General features: G+C 34.2%; 3 protein-coding genes across 10 annotated transcripts; all 3 read left to right on the top strand.

Annotated features, from left to right (window-relative positions):
• Nucleotides 1-1,870: 1,870 nt before the first annotated feature.
• LOC7463679 (uncharacterized) lies at nucleotides 1,871-6,216 on the top strand. The gene is made up of 2 exons (XM_024603668.2): nucleotides 1,871-2,077; nucleotides 3,891-6,216. Coding segments are annotated over exons 1-2 (2,196 nt in total). The 5' UTR covers nucleotides 1,871-2,075; the 3' UTR covers nucleotides 6,085-6,216.
• Nucleotides 6,217-7,730: 1,514 nt separating this feature from the next.
• On the top strand, nucleotides 7,731-9,911 carry LOC7463678 (F-box protein CPR1). 3 transcript variants are annotated; one of them, XM_002308752.4, is made up of 3 exons: nucleotides 7,731-9,003; nucleotides 9,377-9,463; nucleotides 9,628-9,911. In XM_002308752.4, the coding sequence occupies exons 1-2, from the start codon at nucleotides 7,805-7,807 to the stop codon at nucleotides 9,414-9,416; spliced, it is 1,239 nt and encodes a 412-aa protein (XP_002308788.3). In that variant the 5' UTR covers nucleotides 7,731-7,804; the 3' UTR covers nucleotides 9,417-9,463; nucleotides 9,628-9,911. The 3 variants fall into 3 exon arrangements, with proteins under 3 accessions (XP_002308788.3, XP_024458845.1, XP_024458844.1); XM_024603077.2 differs by having other exon boundaries at nucleotides 9,560-9,911; XM_024603076.2 differs by having other exon boundaries at nucleotides 7,732-9,003; nucleotides 9,596-9,911.
• Nucleotides 9,912-11,977: 2,066 nt separating this feature from the next.
• LOC112323254 (F-box protein CPR1) lies at nucleotides 11,978-15,486 on the top strand. 6 transcript variants are annotated; one of them, XR_008059429.1, is made up of 5 exons: nucleotides 11,978-13,238; nucleotides 13,332-13,409; nucleotides 13,649-13,774; nucleotides 14,381-14,492; nucleotides 15,029-15,486. XR_008059429.1 is itself a non-coding variant. In XM_024604779.2 (3 exons), the coding sequence occupies exons 1-2, from the start codon at nucleotides 12,088-12,090 to the stop codon at nucleotides 13,369-13,371; spliced, it is 1,191 nt and encodes a 396-aa protein (XP_024460547.2). In that variant the 5' UTR covers nucleotides 11,978-12,087; the 3' UTR covers nucleotides 13,372-13,409; nucleotides 15,029-15,486. The 6 variants fall into 6 exon arrangements, 1 of the variants encoding a protein (XP_024460547.2); XR_008059428.1 differs by having other exon boundaries at nucleotides 13,649-13,786; XR_002982704.2 differs by lacking the exon at nucleotides 14,381-14,492.
• Nucleotides 15,487-15,671: the final 185 nt, after the last annotated feature.

The following is a 15,671-nucleotide window of genomic DNA, read 5'->3' as shown; positions in this document are numbered from 1 at the left end:
AAGGAGTGCACAGAATATCTGATTTTGTTGCTTGGCTATGACTCTCTGCAGCTTGTGGTATTTTGGGGCAATGTTTTGGTTACTATGCAGGGAACAGATAGTGGAAAGATCTTAACTGATCTGAAGATTATGTTTCTATATTTAGCTAGTTAGCTCAGCAATTTTTTTTCTGTGTAATGTGATTGCATAACACAATTATACCTTATTTAATCCTATCAGCTTCTTTAAAAAAAAAATGGATCTACAAAGAAAAGAATAATATCATATGAGAAGTGGAGAGATATAAGGCTAGATTGAAAGAGTTATAAATGCCACAAAAAAAAGCCTATGAAAATTTATGTGGATAACTCATTAGTTATTGCTTTAACAAAAGATCATATATTCCATGATAGAAGTAAATATATTGACACATGATTTTATTACCTACGAGATTACATTAAAATAAAGAAAATTGAAATCAAGTATGTAAAGACTCAAAACTAAGTTGCAAATATTTTTACAAAGTCGTCACTCAAATATGGTGTTTTTGTCAAGATGAAAGATATACTGGGAGTTATAAAGAAATTAAGTTTAAGGAAAAATGTTAAAAATAAACTAGATTTTAGTTTTTTTAAAAAAACAAAAAAACTAATCTACTAGTTGAATTAAATGAATCGGTTTACCGTTTATACATAAACAATCTGCAAAAGATCCTCGTTGAAATTGTGTAATGAGCAGCTGAAGATTATCTAATTACATGTTCTATCTCCCGGTTGACCTTCCAACTATGTTAGCGATAGAGCTCAGCAAAACAAGGTATTCTGATACGACCATTCATTTGTTTCTTCTCCTTTTCTGGCATACTCATAAAGAAAGGAAGCACAACGCTACCTCAGATAACTTGGATGCATTTTTCAATGAATTGCTTCGAAGTCCGTTCACCATGTTAAAGGAAATTGAAAACATAATATTTAACGAAGATTAAGTATATTAATTTATGATCAAAACTGAAAACACTATCACATATTAATAATAATAATCATATGGAGAGGCAGCCAAAGAAACATATAGCTTTAGGTAAATCTCAATCTCTCTCTGTCTCTATATATGTATCTGTTAAAAAAAATCCTAAGTATTGGTTCGAAGATTTGAATATAAGAGTCAAAAAACAGAACAAATCTGCTTAGCCATAAGATGAACTGGTGGAAAAGGATTTTTTGACCCAACCCATAGCTTTTATTCCCTCAAATACAAATGAGGCCTTCCTAGTTTTAACAAATCAAAAATCGGGCCGATAGACTACGTACAAGAGTCTTCTTCATTAATCGATCTTTCCTTTGAGGTATAATTTTGCTTTAGCTTGCAAGTAAGGAAAGTAATTGATGCTCTTGTCTGAATGAATATTTATGGGTGCTGATGAGACTTAAGTTACAAAACCTGAAAATGACGTGAATGTTTACAAGAGAAATATTTCAAGGAATGAATATCTAGAACGACGTGTGTGAATGTTAATATTGTTATTTATTTTTGAGCCCTCACAAAAAAAAAAAATTAAAAAAAGATATTAATAAAAAACATGTAGATATTGTTAAAGACTAGTTGAGAATCAAATTAATAATTTAATTTTGACCGATAAATATTATCCTATGAACAAGGATATATAATTCAATTTGAGATGGAAACTAAGTAAAGCCAGGCAACAAAGTCCTCAAGGTTTAGCTTGTGAATAGAGAAATTAATTTATTCTATATATTCACCTTTAATGTGTACGTTATAACTTTTATAAAGTTGTGTATAGCTTGTGACGAGAGGAAATTATTTATTCTATTCCTTTTGTGCAGTATAAAAAACGTTTAACATTTTTGCTTTGTGAGAGGAATTTCATTTTCAAGTTCATAGTGCTGCACAGTCTCCATAAATAAATCACTATCTCTATTATCAAAAAATAAAAAATAAAAAAAAGATCACTATCTCAATAAATAAAACACAAATTTGTCGCAGTACTAGGATTGGGACCGCAGCTTCAGCTGGTTACACAGCAGCGTGGTCGGCAGAGATTTACTTCAACAAACTTTGGGGCTGCAAGTTCTGAGTGAATGTATGTATATATGCTTTTGTTTATGCATTAATTTTTATATTAATATTATTTTATAAAGGTGATGCTATTCCATTAAGTTTTTCTGTAGAAAGGTTGGGTTAAAAATGATTTTCTTTTATGAGCATTAACTTGGCTCGCCTGTAAATCCCCTACTAGTAGTTTTGATGTTGCATGAGCATTAACTTGGCTCGCCTGTAAATCATAATTAATCAAGTCAGCTACTTAATCAGAAAGTGTTGCTGAGGAAAAGTTGGTGATTTTGAATTAGTGAATAATAGATTCAATCCAGGCTAAGTTTATTTTATTTTATTTTATTTTATTCTGTGTTGTATGGTCTCTTTGCTTTGATTGTTTTTCATGTACATACTAGATGGTTAACCTAGTAAAATTATCTCGTTTTTATGATAATTAGTGGTTATATTAGTTGTAAGTTTCAATAATGAAAGCGACGATCGATGCTAATGATATGATATATATTCATGATATGATATTTATTCATTATATTTTAATTCTTAAAATAGAGAAAAACTAAAAGGTTAAAAATGTATATACAAAATTAATATAACGACAACTATCGAAGAACATGAACCAAAAAAAAAAAAATTAATGCAACAAAATTAATGAAACAAAAGTGCTTGCAAAAATAACTATTAACTCATAAAAAAATATACATAAAAAATATTATAATAAAACTTAGATAGATAGAATATACATTACCAAATTTATCAGTTTTATAGACGAAAAAATTTCATCAATGTCTTTGTTTGTATTTATCACTTTTCTGATAGTAATAAAAAAAATATTAAATAAAAAGGTTTGAATCAAGTTTTAGTTTTGTGTTTATTAATTTTACTTAAATCTAATGAAAAATCATCATATAATATTTTATTTAACATGTATATTGAATTTATTTTTTCTGTACATGTATTAAAAAAAGAAAAAAAAATCTCTAATACGAGATCAGTCTTTTCAAGTTTTTTTAAAACTATTTATGATAAGTAAAAGTATATTAGTTGAATAATGTGTCATTTACACCAGTTTTATTTTTCAAGTTGGTCATTTCTTCATAAAATTATTAAATCATAATATATAATTTGTATTATTTCTTTTAAAATAGGAGAGCAATCAAACATTTAAATTGAATATTATTAAATTTTTGTTATGATAATAATGAAGTTTTATTGATAGGTTCAGAAAACCATCAAGTCAATGGATGAATATGTATTGAACACATGTTGTTATAATGACTTAATTTCTTTGTCACATGCTTCACACGTGTATTATTTAAGTATATATTTAATATTTATTTTTAACTTACTATGAATTAATTCAATAATTAATAATTAAAAAAAATACAAAGTCCATATATTTATTATAAAAATCTTAAAAAATGATTAACTTAATAGTCTTAGGTATTAAACGGATGAAATAGATATTACTTATATATAAACACAATGAGAATAAAGATGGTCCGATTGAAATTAGTTTGCTTATTTACAAATTGGATGATTTAAAGTAGATACCCACTACGTAGAGGCATTTAACTAGTTTTCAATAGTAATTTGGTACAAGCTATGCATCGCAGCTTGGCTGGATGACCAACAATTTTGATTGCGAGGCAGAGACGTTTTAAATTCATATGGCTAGGGTTCGCGTCGACTCTCTCCAAAACCACCCCAATGACCATTGAACAGCAATGAAGAAAAGATCATTTTGTATGCTGTTTTTAATATTCTCAAGTTCATTTTGCTCAAATTGTTTGGAACTATGCTGATTTAGGTGGATTTATTTTTTAAAAAAATGTGTTTGCTAGGGACGTGTCGTCAAAGATGGGTTTAGTATATTTGTCCCAAGATATTGAAGAACTATGGAATGAATGGCAGATTCGCTCATTAATGTTACTTGGTCTCCTTCTTCAAATCATCCTCACCATTTTAGGAGAACAACGGAAGTATACTGTTGGGCTCGGGGATTTTCTTTGGTTAGCATACTTGTCCTCAGATTCGGTGGCAATCTTTTCATTGGGCATCCTTGCTCGCAGCGTAGCCAACACCACAAATCCGAACTTGATTCCAGTGTTTTGGGCACCACTCCTTCTAGTTCACATTGGTGGCCCTGGAACTATCTCTGCTTATTCAATGCATGAACTCGACAAATTATTGATAAATCACCTTCTTCAGCTAGTAACCCGAGTTGGAGTTGTTGGTTATGTCTTGTTCAGGTTGAGAGAAAATGCCTTCATGTTGGTAGCCATTCCCATCTTTATTTCAGGAATGATCAAGTATGGTGAAAGGATTTGGGTTTTCAAAAGAAACAAGGAATCCAATAACTTGTCACAGCAACCTTTTGCAAAACGACCTTGCATCCCGTCTGAAGATTTAATTTCCTTAACCGATAGTTCAAGTGAGGTCAGCTATCTTCATGAAGCTCATCTTTTGTTCAAAACGTCTAAGATGCTGTTCCAAAATCTTGATCTCGTCAATTTGGATCAAAGAATCACCTATGATTTGGTTTCTGAAAAGAACGCCGAGGAAGCCTTCCAGTTGACAGAAATTGAGCTGGGACTCAAGTATGATCGCCTTTATTCGAAGGTGGCAACGGTTTCCTGGCCTCGCTTCATTATCCGCTCAGTCACTTTCTTATCCTCTATTTTTGCTTTAGTTTCCTTCTCAATAATGATAAAGAGCAAGAGTGTCTATTCGAAAAACGATAGAATTATATCTTACGTGTTGCTGAGTGGAGTTGTCTGCCTTGAAAGTTACTCTATCATTGGGCATCTCTTTTCCGACTGGACTATGATTTGGCTTATTAGGCTGGAAAAAACATTTCCTAATCTCTATACAACCCGTTGTTTTTCTCTGTTACTATCTTTTTCCAGGAAGCGCAAAAGATGGTCAAGATTAATGGGACAACACAACCTAATAAGTGCTCTATCAAAGAAACCAGTGAACAAGCTTCGTAAGAAGTACTTTCCAGGGAATTGGAACATTCATAGCAGGGTGGATGCGGACAAGGATTTAAAAGAATTGATCTTCAAACAAGTTATGCATAAACGTTCAAGGTACGAACGTTTAAGGTACGAACGTTCAAAGAACTATCCCGATACCAGTGATTTCCCTGTCCTCCTTAAGCTATTGGAAGAGAGAGGTTGCAATTCGCTTCAAAGCAAGGGTTGTTTCCATGAATTGGGATGGAGTGTGGATGATGCAGAATTCAGTCATAGCCTCCTCACTTGGCACATTGCTACTCATGTTTGTTACATTGACGATTCCAGGAAGAACGGTTTTGTGAATTATCAAAATTGCGCAATGAGTAGATCATTATCTAACTACATGTTGTATCTCCTGGTTCAGTGTCCAAATATGTTAGCGATAGAGCTCAGCGGAACAAGGTATACTGATACAAGAATTCATTTGCATCGTCTCCTATTCATCAGGAATGCTCATAAAGAAGCGGAGAACCACATTCCCATGGATAAATTGGATGCATTATCGTTTCCCAAAGCTCAAGTGAAAGCATTTTTTTATGAATTGCTTCAAAGTCCGTCTACCATGTTAAAAGAAATTAGAGAACAAGAGGAAGAAAAGTCAGCCCAAAGTCCGTCTACCATGTTAAAAGAAATTAGAGAACAAGAGGAAGAAAAGTCAGCCCAAAGTCCGTCTACCATGGTAAAACAAATTAGAGAACAAGAGGAAGAAAAGTCAGCCCTACTAGATGGTTGCAGGCTTGCTATGTCATTGCAGTCATCGGAGTTACAGGATGGTTGGCCAAATGAAAAGAAATGGGAAATGATAAGTGAAGTGTGGGTGGAAATGCTGATGTATGCTGCAAGTCATTCTAGATGGAAGGAGCATGCTGATGCACTTGGCCGAGGTGGGGAGCTACTCACTCATGTGTGTATTCTCATGGCACATCTCGGTTTAAGTAAGCAATGTCGTCCACCTGCACTAAGTAAGCAATTAGATGAATATTTTCCCGGGCCTGTCGTCTCTGGGAATGAGGTATAGAGTACTATTATTTTTTTTTCTTTTTCTTTTTTTGGATTAGTAATATTATTTTTAATGCTTCAATTCGAATGGGACTTTGTCATGTACCATTGATTATATTATGCCTTTTTGGCTCTATGCAATTCCTCTTCATCAGCTCAGTTAATCTAATCCTTCAATTCTAGGGTTTAGCTTTATTTTGTTGTTCTGATATATGCTCAGTTTAAAACTACTGACATTCTAGTCTAGGATTCTTTCCCAGCTGATGGACTATCAGTTGCCAGCACTAAGACTTCTAATCCCTTTGTATATTCTTGGTTGTTATGTAAGCGGGATAGAATTGTATATCAGTTTGTTAGACTCATGAGAAGTCTATCTTTAGGTTTCAGGAGTATCATGGTTGTTAGACTTCTCATGTAAATAGGTATCACATAAACTATTGCTGCTATTAAAAGTCCAGCATTGTGAATTGCAGCTGTAACTGAACGAATAAGAAAAACAGAATTTTATCTAAAACTTGATCAAGAAGAATTTATTTTCTTTATTATGTAAAAATTAGTCTAGAAATTTTAGATGAATAATAATAATTAAAAAAGAAATTTGGAAATGTTTGAGCTACAAGTGGCTGAACTCTTAATTATTTGTGCTTTTTCCTTTTTTTTTTTTTTTCTTGAAAAAAACATTTTCGTGTTTTTCATTGTCCAAAAACTGATGTGAAAATACTCTTAATACTATCAAAACTACACACACCCACAGAAAAGAGCTCAAAGCAAGTTCAAAGACGAACCTCCAAAGTACACCACATGACAGTGGGCTAGCTGTTGAAGTGGGCTAGCTGTCGATTTGCTCACCGACCGATCAATGATTTGAAACAGTATGTAATCTCAAGTTATTTGCAATAATCGGTTGTAAAAAATAATGGCAAAAATTATCATAAGATAGGTCTAAAATATCAATATCAGTTACATTATTCAATTTGATAAAATAATGATAAGAACTCATCCATTATAAATTGAATGACATGAATAGTATCTGTTTTTTTTTTATTGATATTGACATTTTAGTAACTATTTAAATATAAAATTTATTTTATATTAAGAGCTTTTTATATACTAAGGCAAAATCTCATGTTCTTAATTCTTCATAAAAAATTTAAGAAATTTCACCAATTAAATTAAGCTTTCATATCAATTTTCTTTTTACTAGAAAATAATTAAAACAAAAATAATATTATAATAAAGTAACTTTTGAGATATTAGATCTATAATACAACTATAGTTAATAAATTAGAGTTGACTGGATAATTTTACTCATTTATAATCTAGTTTGGATTAAGTTTTTTTTAAAAAAATTAATTTCATAAAATTCAAATGATTTGACTAGTTAATTCAGTTAATCCAATTAAATTTAAGTGAAGTTTTATTAAGTTATTTTTTATTTTATCTATAATGTATCATTTCAAAATTTTAAAATTAAAACTTATCATTTTAAAATAATTCCAAGTTGATTTTCTAATTTATAAATTAATTCAATTAATCCATCGCTCGAGCATCAATATGGATACAGATGATTTTGTAGGGTCCACGTTTTTTTACTCCCATGCCCAAAAAGGCCACCTCTCAAAATGGTGTCGAGTTGTACTTGATTGCCTTCTCCCACCTGTCCACTCACTCTTGCACTTAGATATAGCGGCAGGCAACCCAACATAACCAACTAACCAACCTAACCTCTTCATTAAAAAATGTCGAGAATCCCACACGAGGTCATTCACGACATTTTGCTTCAACTTCCGGTGAAATCCCTCATCCGTTTCCGATCTCTATCAAAGCCAATTTGTTCCTTAATCGACGGCCCGGATTTCATCAATCTCCATCTAAACCATTCTATCACTACCAAATCTAATCACAGTATCATCCTCAAAGAGTGGGATCTTTTCGCTGTTGATTTTGATGCTTTATCTGATGCGGTGGAGGTTAAACATCATCCCCTTTATTCCGGTGGTGGAACGGAGGTTATCGGTTCGGTTAATGGGTTGGTGTTTTTGAGACGTTCTGAGACAAATATTGCTGTGTATAATTTGTCTACAAGGGAGTGTAAGAAATGTTATGTTGCGGAAACTGAGATTCCACGGCGGGATATGACAACTGGGTATGTTTATTATGGGTTTGGTTATGATTCTTATGGTGATGATTACAAAGTGGTGAGAATGGCACAGTTCGTTAGAGAAGATGGCGGCGGCGATGGTGGTGGTTTGGGTTGCGAGTATGAAGTTAAGGTTTATAGTTTAAAGAATGATAAGTGGAAGAAGATTGAGGGTTTGCCGATTCGGCTGAGGTTATTAAGCAAGCCCTTTTTTCATATTTTGAATAGGAGAGGGTATGGTGTTTTTGCAGGTCACGCTTTGCATTGGATTGTCCCGCAAAGGCGTGAACTTGGTATTAGAGATTGTGTTCTTGGTTTTGATATTAGGGATGATAAGTTTTTCGAATTGCCGCAGCCGGATTATGAGAACAAGGGTATGAACTTTCATGTTGATGTTGGGGTTCTAGAGGGGAATTTGTGTGTAATGTGTAATTATGAGCATGTTTGTGTTGATGTGTGGGTTATGAAAGAATATGGTGTGAAGGAATCTTGGTGTAAGATGTTTTCGGTTCATGCGATTAAGTGGATTAGTGCTTTTATGTTTTTGAGACCTTTGGTTTATTCGAAAGGTGGTGATATGGTGTTATTGGAAGTGAATGGTGAGAAGCTATTGTGGTATGATTGGAAAAACAAGCATGCCAAGGTTGTAAGGGTTCGTGGTGGACCGAGCTCGTTTGGTTCTGAGATGTATGTGGAAAGCCTTATTAGGATTAATGATGGTGATCGAATTGGCTGGAAGAAGCAACAAGAGCTAGATGAGGAGGAGGAGGAGAAGAGGAAGACAAATAGGAATAAGAGGTAAAATAGAGTGAATTTGTTGTGATTGATTCTCTTGAAGCCATTTAATTTTACGGATATAATGAAATGGAACTCCAAGTAATGTTGATAGGTGGAGTTTTTTTATCTCTTTTTAAGCTATAGCATGTTACCAACTTATGCTATTTGTTGTCGGGACCTGAATTTTGAATTTGGGTCTCAAGTCAATGAGAAGTCGGTCTACATTTTCAATTCGGGGGACAAGTCAATGAGAAGTCTTCTTTTTCAATTGGGATGACAAGTCAACGTACAAGTCAATCTAACAGCTTATGATTGGTGAAAGATTGATTATTTATATACCTTGTGGTCATTTGCGTATTTTGATTTAGTACCTCATGTCAGTTGTTTCTCTCAGGGATGATTTCCTGTCTGTGGGGTTCAAACTGAAGTTGTAAGACCAATAGAGAAAAAGGATACAGGACAATGGCCAAAATGGAAGAAGGTAAGCTTTTTGTACGGCACACTTTAACTAATGCTTTGATTCTGTTGTCTGGTTTAAACTTTGTAAATATCAAGGCAAATTGATTTAAGTTTTCAGGTTTCAGAGGACTAATAGCTGCTTCCATTTTCTCAGATGTTCTTGCTCCTTTTATTCTTTATCCTCAGGGCTGATACTGGAGTTATGATACATACTAGTTTGAAGACAGAGAATGGAGAGAAGAATCCTTCATGCTGAACATACCGTGCCTTCTGCAGAAAGTACTATACAATGTTAGATTTGTTTTTAGGCAATGTTGTGATCAGAATAATCAGATACTTAATGGCTCAACAGTGCAAGAAAACTTTGGAAATCATGTATAGTTTTCCCAGACAGAGAAGCTAGTCTGTTTACTTTTCAAAGTTGTAGGAAACTCTTCTGAAATGAATAAAATGAAGTCATTAACCCACAAGCCTACAAATTTATGGGTTTTTTCTTTCTTAATTGCAAATTTATCTGCTTTGCAAATTTATCTGCTTTTAATGTTCATGAGAAGACCTGGTAGCTTGTTTCTATCAAGTTGACCAAGCATGTGGTAGATGTCATTGGAACATCTCGCAGGGTACTTGCTGTGGAAATTTATTGTTCTCATGTTCTAATGACATTGCATATGCACTTTGCCGTGTCATGGGGGAAATCCAGTGGAACCATTGGATTTGTCAATTTGAACAAAATAGCACACAGGGACTCCCTAATTACCCGAAGATTGAATCCACTGGCCTGGTGGTATTAAAGCAACAGTTATGTTGCTGTGATGTGGAAATGGATATAGATTTGGCCATGAAAGTTTCTGGGAAACATCTGATTTTGTCCTGTTAGCATTCCTTTTTGTCCCATTCATTTTAGCAATTTTTATAGCATTCCTTTTAGCAATTTCAGTGTACAATTCTTCTAGCATCATTGCAAGGACTATTCAAGCTTGAACCAGGTCAATTCTCAAGCTCGCCAGTTCAAGACCTTTCATGAAATAGCTGCAATATATGTTTTTGGTCAATTGAAAGAGTCTCCCTTGATTCAGTTTTGTCCCATTCATTTATGGGTTTGTGGTCTGGCCATTTTGCTAGGCTCTCCAGTCTCTTTACAGATGGGGTGAATGGAGGAAATTAAAGTGAAGCTTATGCGGCAATACAAGCTATTTTTTTGCCGTCCAGGCCAATGCTTGTAATTTCTTCAAGTGCAATCCATTCCTAGTAATAGTTTTTTGTGTCCTTTTTACCATTTTTACATGGTTTCTTTCTTCATGAGCTTTGTCGATTCATCAGACCGACTTCAGCCTTTTTTACAATTTCGGGCATGCCCCATCTCCTCCCTTGTGCCAAAAGTGAAAAAGCGAATTCCTTGCCTTGCTGCAATGCTTACAAGCTGCTGTAATCAGAGTGTAAAAAAAGATGCTCCTCAAGTAAAATAATGGGCATATTCTGAGTGGGTTGCTTCCTTCTAGGCACTCATAAAGTGACCTTCCGAGCATCTCGTAATCAGTGGATCGATCAACTTGTAGTTTTTTTCTTTTTTAAATACCACTGCCCAAAATTTGTTTTTGACAAACTAGAAGGTATCAAAAATATATGTGGAAAAATAATATATTTTAAAAATAACATAAAGATATAGGCTGTGGGTCGTGAAATCTATAGAATGTATTATTCTCAACAACAAAACTTAAATTTGAACGTAATTCATGAATCTATGCTATCTTCTCAAATAGTTTTTAAAATGCACTCGTTTGTTAAAACAAAAATAAAATTGCCAATGCTATTTAAAGAAAAAAAAAACACCTCGATCATCTTATCTTTAGTTAAGTTAACCTAGCAGGAATAAGTTTTTGTCTCAGACATGGGAGCTCCCCTGGCACAAAGGAAATTGATTGCCTTCAATGAGAAACATTTGGTCTCACCAATATATAACTCCATGGTTTTTGTCTCTGTTGTTTCTTCTTGTTCTAGATGTAAGAGGAGACATGAAGATCAAGACCTAAATTTGGCACCAAGGAAGTAGAGTTGACAGGGGGTCGAGCAATCCAAGCTATTGTTTTTTTTAAAAAAAAAAAAAAAACTTGAAAATAATATTATTTTGATTTAAAAAAATAATTTAATATAAAATTAAGCTCGAGTTAAACTCTAAATTAATATGTTATTAAATTGACCAATCGGGCTGATTTCATAGCTCTGGTAATATCTTCATCTTCTCTACCATTTATTCTTGTTGACATAGCGTTATTGATTCCTTCCCATGACCAATAAAGTTGAAATAGAATCGTTGTACTAATTTATGCAAGGAAAAGGACTAAAATGTAATAGTATTGAAACATTAGATACCAAAAGATTTAAAAGCGAACCAATGTGACGAAGCTGCCCTTTACTGTCCAAATTACAGTTAACAATAACTACCCTTATGTTTTCTTTTCAGAAATAACTACCCTTGATTTTTTTCTTGAGACATAACTACCCTTGATGTTTAGGTAATTTATTGTATTAACAAAGACAGATATTTAACTTCCAACAACGTTATCTCTCCTTCACACTTTCTATGACAAAATTCCACAGAACGCGAAGACCTAAGCTAACAGTGACCTTCGAGTTCTCATCAAAACCATGTCTGGTCTTCCTCTTGAGATGATAGCAGAAATCCTCTGCAGATTACCAGCAAAGGAACTTCTTTGTTGCAGGTCTGTATCTAAACCATGGTGTGCTTTAATTGATGGTCCAAACTTCGTTAAATTACATTTGAAGCACTCTATGGACACAAGTTCCAATCTTTACATCATCCTTAGAACTACTTCACATGTTCACTACATGGATTTTGAGCAAAATTTAGTCTTAAATGACTGTGTTACTCTGAAAGAGTTGAATCATCCTTTGATGTGTTATAATCATGGGATTAAAGTTTTAGGTTCTGTTAATGGGTTGCTTTGCATTTCTAATGTTGTTGATGATATTGCTGTGTGGAACCCATCAACTAGAAAGCATCGTGTGGTGCCCTTTTTGCCTATTGAGCTGAAAAGGTATTTTGGGACCAAGTCTTGTAGTGTTTATGTGTTTGGATTTGGGTATGATAGTGTTAGGGATGATTATAAGCTTGTTAGGATTGCGCAATTTGGAGGTGGGGGGAAGAGGAGTTTTGAGTCTGAGGTTAAGGTATATAGTTTGAGGAAACAATCGTGGAGGAGGATTGGTGATATGCCTTATTGTGTTCACTATCCTGGTGCAAATGGGGTTTTCGCTAATGGTGCTTTACATTGGGTTGTGGGTGAGAATCCTGAATCGAATGTGGCAAATATAGTTGTTGCATTGGATTTAGGAGTCGAGGATTATAGGGAGGTGCTGCAACCTGAGTATAAGGATAAGAATTTTTATATTGATTTGGGGGTTTTGAGAGGATGCCTGTGTTTTCTTGCAAATTTTCTAGGCGAACGTGTTGATGTGTGGATGATGAAAGAGTACGGGGTAAAGGAGTCCTGGACTAAACTGTTTTCAGTTGCACAGTATGAGGTCATTGGGTTTCTTAGATCTCTTAAGCCTTTAGCTTATTCAAAGAGTGGTGATGAAGTTCTCATCGAACACGACAATTTGGACCTTTGCTGGTATGATCTGAAGAGGAAACAAGTAAAGAATAGGATTCCTGGTATACCATATTCCTTTGAAGCTGATACTTTTGTTGAAAGCCTTATTTCTGTCAGTCCGAATAGGCATCTTGATGGAAGGACACAGGATGAAGATGAGGACTCAAAGGATAGGAATAAGAGGTATGCAGTGCTGAATTTTATGCTTCCATTTTTCATGTCTATCTTTAGTTCACTTGATGTAACTTGTTATTTTGGCTTGGTTTTTGTTATTAGGGATGATTTCTTGTCCGAGGGGTTCAAATTGGTCTTATAATTCACCAGAAGAAACAGCAGAGAAAACATGGAAAAGAGGTAATTTGCTGCATTAAACTATATCAGTTGACATGAAGCTCGCTAGATTCTAAAATGTTTGTCAGTTGCTTAGTTTTACTTGCAGATTATTTGCAAATTGGGATGGGATAGTATATGTTACGAATTAATGAAATAAGAGGCTGCTTGTTTGTGCATTTTAGGGGACTTTCCAATTATTATTTTTTCAACACAAGTTTTATTTTACCTTCTCTGTCCTTTGCTGCCTTTATTTCTCTCAGGGCTGATACTGGCGGATGGAGATTTAATTGAGCATATGAGAAATTTTGCAGATGAAGCAAAGAATGGATAAAAACTATGCTCATTATATATGTCATGCACTCACATGCGTCTTTCTTAATGAAAAGGTACTTGGTCAGGTATTGTCTAATTGAGGCTATATACTGTCCATGTATTATTTTCTGCAAGTAGCATAGGGTGTGTAGACTTCAATCAAATAGGATGTTATGTAACTGGTAGTACCTTTAGGCGTTCATGGTCATGACTCTATATGATATTTACCTAATCCTCTTAGCTCTACAAGGTCCTAGAAGTTGTTTTCCTCAATGATGGAAACTAAATGACCACCAGGGCCTCTGGAGCCTGTTGCTAAATTCTGGTTTTTCCAGAATGGCTTCATATGGATATGGGAGGAATAACTCCGTTCCTCGGGGATTTTGATGAATTCCTGCAGGCACCAAATTGCTCCAACTAGTTTGTTTTTTCAAAATTAATAAAATCTCTCCTTGCAAAATTAATGACCATATCTGGAACCTAGTTGGTTTTTGATGAACAAGGGACAAGACTAAAAACATCTAGTCCTTGTTGTCATATAGTTAGCAATTCAGGAGATCTGCTGTTCCATATGTCAGTTCCAAGATTTTGGTTTTTCCTTCCAGATTTTCATGTGTTTGGCTTTGAATATTTTGATATTTTAGATTGTTTAACTTTGTTAAGTCTTTCTGCAATGCTAGAAGATGGAGCACTTAACAGTTGTAGTTAGCAACCTAGTATTTGAGTGGTTTGGCTGGTGAGTGATGTGGCATGACTAGTTCATCAATACCTCCATCTGAACCAGAAGTTTAGGTATGGTCTATGGACTTGGAGAAGCTTATGCTTTCCTGTCTTCATAGAGTGAATACAGTTGAGCTGATTACAGTGCTGGAATTTTGCTGGTGTATAAATGTTCTCTGAGTTTGGAAATTAACTTTTAAAGATTCATTATTATTGTACAAGATAGATTACAAATATTCTACTTTCCATTAGTTTCCGAGGGGGGCGGGAAAACTGAGCCTGTCCTGCTATATGCTTTGAAGGGTAGTGATAGAAATGCCATCATGATTTAGCTTCAAGTTTTGGTGTGGGAGAAGAGAAATTAAGGAAGACAAAAGTAAGCTGTTAGAATCTGAGAAGTCTTTAATGATGACTACTTTTACAGAAAGATATTTGATGCTTTCTTCATTTTGCTAGTACTACGCATGAACGCAAGCTCTTTGATTTTAGATAGTTATTATTTTTTTTCCTGGTTGATATGGAAAGATGATAGCATGCTGATGAATTGAATTTAGTTCTGATAAAGCAATGTGATCACTGGAAGATCAACCTGGTTATTTGTTTTGCAGGGAAAGATGGGCTGATATATTTGGTTGAACGTGCTTGGGTTGCAAAAACGCAATTTGGTTGAGAGTTATGAGCCATGTCTATGTACATTTAGCCAATGCTTGCTCTTAGTGTTAAACCTATTAGTGCCAATTTTTTTTAAAATAAAAATAAAAATCAGGCTTCATAAATGTATGATAAAGCTACCATGCTAGAAAGGATTGTGAAGACAGAGATTTACTGTAAATATCAGATCTCGTGAGTTGATTGCCTGAAAGTAATGTAATTTCTTGATCAAGCCTCAAGATGTTGAAGACTTTTCTATCTAGTCAGTATGGTCGGTCATATGTTTTTGTAAGCTTGCTCAACTTTGTGAAGTTGGATGGCTTTATTGTATTGTATGGATGAAATCTCTGAGTTGTAAAACATAATCTACGATTAAACTTCAACTGAGGATTGATGTTGGAGAATTTACTATCTATTCAGTGTTGCATCGTCCTTTCCCAGTATTCCTTTATTTCTCAGTACTCTCTTTTTTTCCTTCAACCCCAATGCAGGTCAGGTCACGGGCTAAATCGCATAACTATTGTTTAAGCAAGCTGATTAAGTTTGTGTTTAAGAATGTAATATTAATTGAAGTTTAAAGTGTAATTATTTAAAAATGTA

This window comes from Populus trichocarpa, chromosome 6 (genome assembly GCF_000002775.5).
Source record: "Populus trichocarpa isolate Nisqually-1 chromosome 6, P.trichocarpa_v4.1, whole genome shotgun sequence".
Lineage (NCBI taxonomy): Eukaryota > Viridiplantae > Streptophyta > Magnoliopsida > Malpighiales > Salicaceae > Populus > Populus trichocarpa.
Note: the sequence above shows the minus strand (reverse complement) of the source record. Positions and strands in the feature narration are given on the sequence as shown.

Bases quoted from the DNA above. Each gene is read 5' to 3' on its own strand.
- LOC7463678 (XM_002308752.4), top strand. From the start codon at position 7,805: ATGTCGAGAATCCCACACGAGGTCATTCACGACATTTTGCTTCAACTT. The intron at 9,004-9,376 runs GTAAAATAGAGT...TGTTTCTCTCAG, and splicing joins AAGACAAATAGGAATAAGAG to GGATGATTTCCTGTCTGTGG.
- LOC112323254 (XM_024604779.2), top strand. From the start codon at position 12,088: ATGTCTGGTCTTCCTCTTGAGATGATAGCAGAAATCCTCTGCAGATTA. The intron at 13,239-13,331 runs GTATGCAGTGCT...TTTTGTTATTAG, and splicing joins TCAAAGGATAGGAATAAGAG to GGATGATTTCTTGTCCGAGG.